Below are 6,568 nucleotides of genomic sequence, written 5' to 3' on the forward strand. Positions count from 1 at the left end.
GGCTTACCTCAAAACATTGCGCCCGCTTCACGTCGATCCGTTTTGTTTCAAATAAAAAAGAGTGTCCGGCGTGATTTTTCACCAACGATCTTCCAATTCACCGTGAAAAAAAAACAAAAACAAACAAATGTACGCACTGATTGTTGGCTGTGCACGACACACACACGATCACTTTGTTTTGTTTTTCGATGTGGAAATGTAACGAAAGACAACGAAATCATTTGGGGGGCCGGAAAAAACAAAAAAAAACAAAAACAAAAATGGATTGCGAAACAAACTTTGGTACAAGGTTTTTTGTTGTCTGCCTCTTTTTTCCCGTCGGAGAAGGAAAAAAAAAAAAAAAAAAAAGACACACGCACACACACATAGAAACAAATCGGAAATGAAAAGGTGGGCAACACACACACACACACTTCATTGAAATCCCCCCTCTCTCTCACTGTTCAAAATTTCAAAAAAAAAAAAAAAAAAAAAACGTATAGTTTTTGTCGTATGTATATAACAAGATGAGAAATTGTTAAATAGAAAAAAAAAAAAGAAAAATGAATTTCGAAATTTGATAGCTTTGCTAAATAAAACAAAAAAAAAAGTACAATCATAATAATTCAATTAAAAAAAAAAATGTCTATATATATATATAAAAAAAAAAAAAAGAAAAAATTGCGGGGGCCTGCGGGGTTCGAACCCGTCGGGGTCACAATTTTTTTTTTTTTTTTTTCTTCGATACACAAAAAAAAGTGGGACAAAAAAAAGAAAAAAGAAAGAAACTTAATGGGCCGTTAAGGATTGTGAATGAGACGGTGGCAGAGATTGGGGTGAGAGCATAGGCGGACTGTGACCGTGCTGCTGTTGCTGTTGCTGCATCATGCCGGGCGACGGATGGCCGCCGTGCAATCCAATCAGATGATCCGAATGCAACGGATGGCCGGGCAGGTAGCCCTGGTGGTGTTGTTGCTGATCGATGCCGGCCGGGCCGCCGTAGTCGGCCATGGATCCTCTGAGCGGCGACGAGTTGGGCCCGTTGGGCATTGGCGGGGTCATCCGCTTCTCCTTCTGCCGCCGGTTGCAGAACCAGACGCGGACGACTTCCTTCTCCAGTTGCAGCGAATCGGCCAGGGAGGCGATCTCCTGGGCCGACGGTTTGGGCTGCTTGTGAAAATGCTGCTCTAGCGCTCCCTTGACGCTCACCTCAATCGACGTCCGCTTCTTCCGCTTCCGTCCCTGGGCCGCGATCTTGTCGATCGACGTCGGAGAGCCCGTCGTCGAGTCGGCCTCTTCCAGCCACTTTTGCAGCAGCGGCTTCAACTTGCACATGTTCTTGAAACTCAATTGCAACGCCTCGAACCGGCAGATGGTCGTCTGCGAGAAGACGTTGCCGTACAAAGTGCCCAGGGCCAGTCCGACATCGGCCTGGGTGAAACCCAACTTGATCCGACGCTGTTTAAACTGTTTGGCAAAGGCCTCCAGGTCGTCGGACGTCGGGTTCTCTTCTTCCGACGGGTCGCCGCCCAGGTCGCTTCCAGCGCCCGAATGGCCGCCGCCGCCGCCGCCGTGCTGGCCGTGGCCGTGGCCGTGGCCGTGCAGGTGACTGTGGCCGCCGCCGTGGCCGCCGCCGTGGCCACCGCCGTGGCCCAGGTGGTGCGAGTCGAGGTGGCCGTGATCGCGCAGGTCGTGCGGGTCGTGATTGCCGTGACTCAACGGGCTGCCGACGCCCGAGCTCTCGCTCGGACCTCGGCCGCCCACCATCGACCCGTGCTGGCCGTGGTGGTTGGACGAGTTGCCGTGCGGGTGGCCGTGCCCGTGCAATTGCGAACTGCTCACGACGCCCATGCCGTTCATGCCGCCCGGGTAGTTGGGGTGTTGAATAGGCGAACCTCCGCCGGACGACATGTACGGCGAAGAGACAGAGACGGCCGAATGCCATCCGCCCCCACCACCACCACCACCACCACCACCACCACCACCCCCACCACCACTAGACGAGTGTCCTGATGATGATTGTTGGTTATTACCACCTCCGCCACCTCCACCACCTCCTCCTCGATGATGTTGGATGGCCACTAAATCACCGGCTTGCGGTTTGATATCCTGATGGTGCGGATGAAGAGTCGCGTGAGCGTGGACCGAATGCATCGAGGCCCAATGATGAGCCGCTCCGGGATCCGACCACGGATTGTGCGACATCAAGGCGGCCGGGTGTCCGGCGGCAGCGGCCGCAGCCGCCGCTACCATGTACTTCATTTCGTGGCCGTGCTCTCGGTGGTGCGGCGAGCTGGAGCCGTTGGCCGAGCTCTGATATCCGCCGGCCGCCGACGCCGCGCTTTGCGACGCGTTGACCAAGTTCATCCTGGCCGCCGCTGCGGCGCTGTTGTTGCCACTGCTGGCCGAACTGTTGCCGATGTGCTGCTGCGATTCTTGGTGAGCCGCAGCAGCCGCCGCCGCCACTAGTGCGTGATGATGCAAATGATGGTGGTGGTGATGGTGGTGCGGATGGTGATGGTGGTGATCCGTCGGCTGCTGCTGGTGGCACACAACTGTACTGGCGCCGAGGTACGTGGCCGTAGCCATTGACCTTCTTTGCCGGATTTTTTAGGGATTTCGATTTCGATCTTGATATTGTGCAGCGGGAGAGAGGGGGGGGGGGTTTGCCGATGTGCGGCTAAAAACGAATCTCACAACAAACTAACACTCGATGTTTGCTGTTGCTGTTGTAAATTCCCGTGTTTGAAATGTTGCGGCACTTGTTGTGGACGACACTGAAATCACATGCCCGTCGCTGTTTTCTTTTGTTTTGTTTTTCTTTTTATTCAACCGTCGAATCCAACTGTGTTTTCGATTTCAGTTTGAGGCCAACGTATTTTTTTCATTGAACGAAAGACGCACAGTTGCACACACGCACTGGATGTTTGCACCCGCCAACAACAACTCGGTTCCTTTCCAAATAAAATTTGTTTTGGGGTTTTTTTCAAAAATCCTCTGAAAACAAACGAAGAACGAAAAAAAAAAAAACCAAGAGAGAGAGAGAGAGAGAGAGAGAGAGAAGTACAGGACGTGACTCTCTCATGCGTTATGCATGGCACTGACTGGTCGGCTGAGGCACCCCAACCCGGAGACTATACCCCACAACTCTTCCCTCCCCTCCACACACACACACACACACACACACACATACACAAAAAAGGCCTTCCTTGGGGGCGCTTCGGTGTAGGAACTGGAAAACGCCAGGCAAATAACCAAAAGGCCATCGCAGTGGCCGACGCGGATGGAAAGAAAAAAAAAAAAAAAAAAAAAAAAAAAAAGAAAGAAAGAAAAAGAAAAGGGAGGGAGGAGATGCAGTGTGCGGATGGGGCCACGCCCCTTTCTTTCCTCTCCGTTCAACCCGCCCATTCCGTTCGGTGGGTTGATGAAAAGCCCAAACTTGGGCTCCGCCCGCACTCCGACCGGCGCCATCGAGCGATTGGAGCGAAGCGATGACGTCACTGTAGCCAATCGCTTTGCTGATTGGCTTGCACGCTGTGTCTGCGCCTCGGCTCCTCCCTTTTTCACGTTCTTTTTTCTTCTTTTGGCTATTTTCTTTTCCTCTTTTTGGCATCTCGCAGGAAAAAGGAAAAGAAAAGAAAAAAAAAACGTTTGAAAGGAAGGAATGAAAGAACGAAGCAATGACAAATCGACGAGGAAAAACGGCGTCGCCATAGACGTCCCAGCCAACCACGTCATCATCTTACATCGAAATGACGTTTTTTTTTATTCCTTTTTTTTTTTTCTTACATTTTTTTCTGACTGAAATTGAAACACATCGTCCAGTTATTTCAACAACTCGAGAAAAAAAAAGTTGATCCGAAATAAATTTCAGCCAAAAGAAAAAAGGAAGGGGCAGCTGACTTAACCCTCTTATGCAAATGAGACGAGCGTGTTCGTCGTCTTCTCTAATTCCCGGTCCCCAGACGGGTCACACACACGAAAAAAAATAAAATAAAAAAAAGAAGACGGGAGGGACGCATGTCGATGCGCGCGCAACTCACGGTCGATACAAAACGAAATGAAAATGCGCTCACGAAATGATATTCCCTCCCGATTAAACCCCCCCCCCCTCCAAAAAAAAAATTGTCTCTGTCAAACAAATGAAGAAAGATAAATGTGCGCTTAATGAATGTCTAATAAAAACAAAGAGAGATGTCGAATTGAATGGAAAAAAACAAACAAAATAAATAAAAAGGGAGACACGCTGTAAGATGATAAGGAACTGCACACATTTTCAATTATTGTGCAGTTCGCATCTGCGTGTTAAACTTGTTCTTATTGTGCGCAAAAAGTCACGATACAATCAATCCGAATAAGTATAGCCAAAAGAACCTGAAACTTTATCGGCCATATGTTTGTCAGCCATTGCGAAATTTCGTTCAAACAAAAGAAACAGGTTGGCCTTGATGTTATGACCAACACCCTACGTTACATCTTAAAAAATAAACCCAACGCATCACATGATTTCAATTTTTGTCTCTATGTAAAAATAGAAAGAGAAAAAAACAATAAGAAACAAAAAAAAAACAAAAAAACATAACAAGATTGATATAAAGAGGATCAGACAGGTCCGGTGATAGATCCGTACAACTGCATCATGTGCTGCCTTCCCTTTTCTAGTATTTTTCTTTCCCTTTTTTGTGTGACACGAGGCAGCGAAACGAATCATTTGAAAATAAGTTTTTTTTTTTTTTTTTTTTGAAGTAATACACGAATCATCATAGGCCACTATTTTCGCCAGGTCTATGTATACGTTGATCTATTTTCGGGCCCCCGTTGATGATGTACCCCCGTGTCTTTTATCCATGGAGCCGCATTTTTTGTAAAGCACACAATAAGAGAGCTCGACTTGACGTCACGTGTCCTGACTTCTTTTTGGGGTCTTGACGTCAACAACTCGACGACCCGAGTCTGCGGTTCTATACGCGTTTGTTTCCGCATCTCGTAGATATATATATATATTTTTTTTTTCGAGGCTTTATCGTGTCCCCCTTTTCTTTTATTCGTCCGATGATTATTTCTCCCTCTTACTACTACTGTACACACACGGAGAGCTATATAGCTGCTGGCTGTTGTTGGTCGGGATCGGACGACGTTGGAATACGTAATAGCCTTCCCCGCATTTGAAGGGCTCTGACACACAAGCCGTCGCATCTCCTGCCTTAGCGCTTGCGCTCTTTTTTAAGTCAACGGCCCCAAAATCTATCGCAATGTTCAATTGAAAAAAAAAAAAAACGCGCTAAAATAATAGGAAACAACGATTGAAATAAAGTTGCTATTTTTATTAAAAAAAAAAAAAAAAAATCGGACAATATTTTGATGTAGGGCGAGTTCTACATGTTACACTGCTCCCCCCTCTGTGTGTGTGCCGCTTTGAACGCGTTGCAGACTGGCCAACGCCAACGGAATACCAAATGAAGCGACCGACGACCATTGATCTTTTTTTTTTTCCTTCTTTTTCGAGGGGGTTTTTTCTTCTTTTTTGGAAAAAAAAAAAAAAGGAGGTTCGATATCGACTTTCATCACGTTGTCTTTTCAGATGGCAGCAGTAGCTTGCGTGTATTATAGAGTCTCGCGTCGTGTGTGTATAGACGCGCTGTGTGCTGTTGCGCTCTTTTGATTCGTCGCTAATGAAACGATCGCCAACTGAATACGGGAATGAACCAGCTAGATCGTTCCAGTTCATTTTTAGGGGGATTTATTTTAGAAAAAAAAAAAAAAAAGTTGAGAGTTATGAGTTTGGGCACAGTGAGCCAATACTTTGTGGGGCAGAAATGTACGTCGCCGTCTTGGCGCGTCCGTCCGGACACGACCGGCTTTTTTCCTCCTGAAAACTCGCACACATTCATCTCCCCCCCCCCCCCTCTTCCTCAACACGTTTGTATCGAAGCTTTATTTGAGGTTTTCTTTTATTAAGCACGTCTTACTAGAAACTGAAATGAAAGGAGGTTTCGAACTCGTGTAAATTAGTGATAACAAACAGATGATTCATATCGAAAAAAGCCCAAATCACATGGAAATAGTTTTGACGAATAACCCGATAGACACAAGAAAACAAAAAGAGCCTATAGAAGAGTTCACGATGGTCGGCGCAAATATCGTAAATCACGACATCAATACGTTCCTCTACCTGCGCGTCTCATGTTTGTTTTTGCTTTTCGAAAGGGGAGCTCGTTTAAACAATCGTCCCGACAACAGGCCAGCCGTAAATCACAAATAATAAGGCAAACAATCAAATTAGCAAAGCAATCCGATAAATCTCAGGCACATTTTTTTTTTTTTTTTTTTAGATATTGACAAGCAGAGCTCCAAGTTCTCCCCATCCTTTAACTTTTCGAGCCTAAATGATGGAGAGGAAAGAAATGAAGAGAACCACACGATGTCCGTTCTGGCGCTTCCACATACAAGTCATAACAATAAAACGAGGGCTGCTCGTATGTTTATTTATTGTAGATAAAATATTATCATCATCATATAGAAATGTATATAGCCTTTCTCTCTCTCTCTCTCTCTCTTCCATGTTTTTTTTCACAATAAAAGAAACCCT

General features: G+C 46.5%; 1 protein-coding gene across 1 annotated transcript; it reads right to left on the reverse strand.

The window, feature by feature from the left end:
- Window positions 1-746: 746 nt before the first annotated feature.
- Window positions 747-2,568, reverse strand: LOC130685945 (POU domain protein CF1A-like). The gene has a single exon (XM_057509243.1). The coding sequence runs from the start codon at window positions 2,566-2,568 to the stop codon at window positions 769-771; it is 1,800 nt and encodes a 599-aa protein (XP_057365226.1). The 3' UTR covers window positions 747-768.
- Window positions 2,569-6,568: the final 4,000 nt, after the last annotated feature.

The sequence above is a fragment of the Daphnia carinata genome, chromosome 2 (genome assembly GCF_022539665.2).
Source record: "Daphnia carinata strain CSIRO-1 chromosome 2, CSIRO_AGI_Dcar_HiC_V3, whole genome shotgun sequence".
Taxonomy (NCBI): Eukaryota; Metazoa; Arthropoda; class Branchiopoda; order Diplostraca; family Daphniidae; genus Daphnia; species Daphnia carinata.

What these genes read in the sequence shown, in the direction of transcription:
- LOC130685945 (XM_057509243.1), bottom strand. Translation starts at nt 2,568, where the DNA reads ATGGCTACGGCCACGTACCTCGGCGCCAGTACAGTTGTGTGCCACCAG.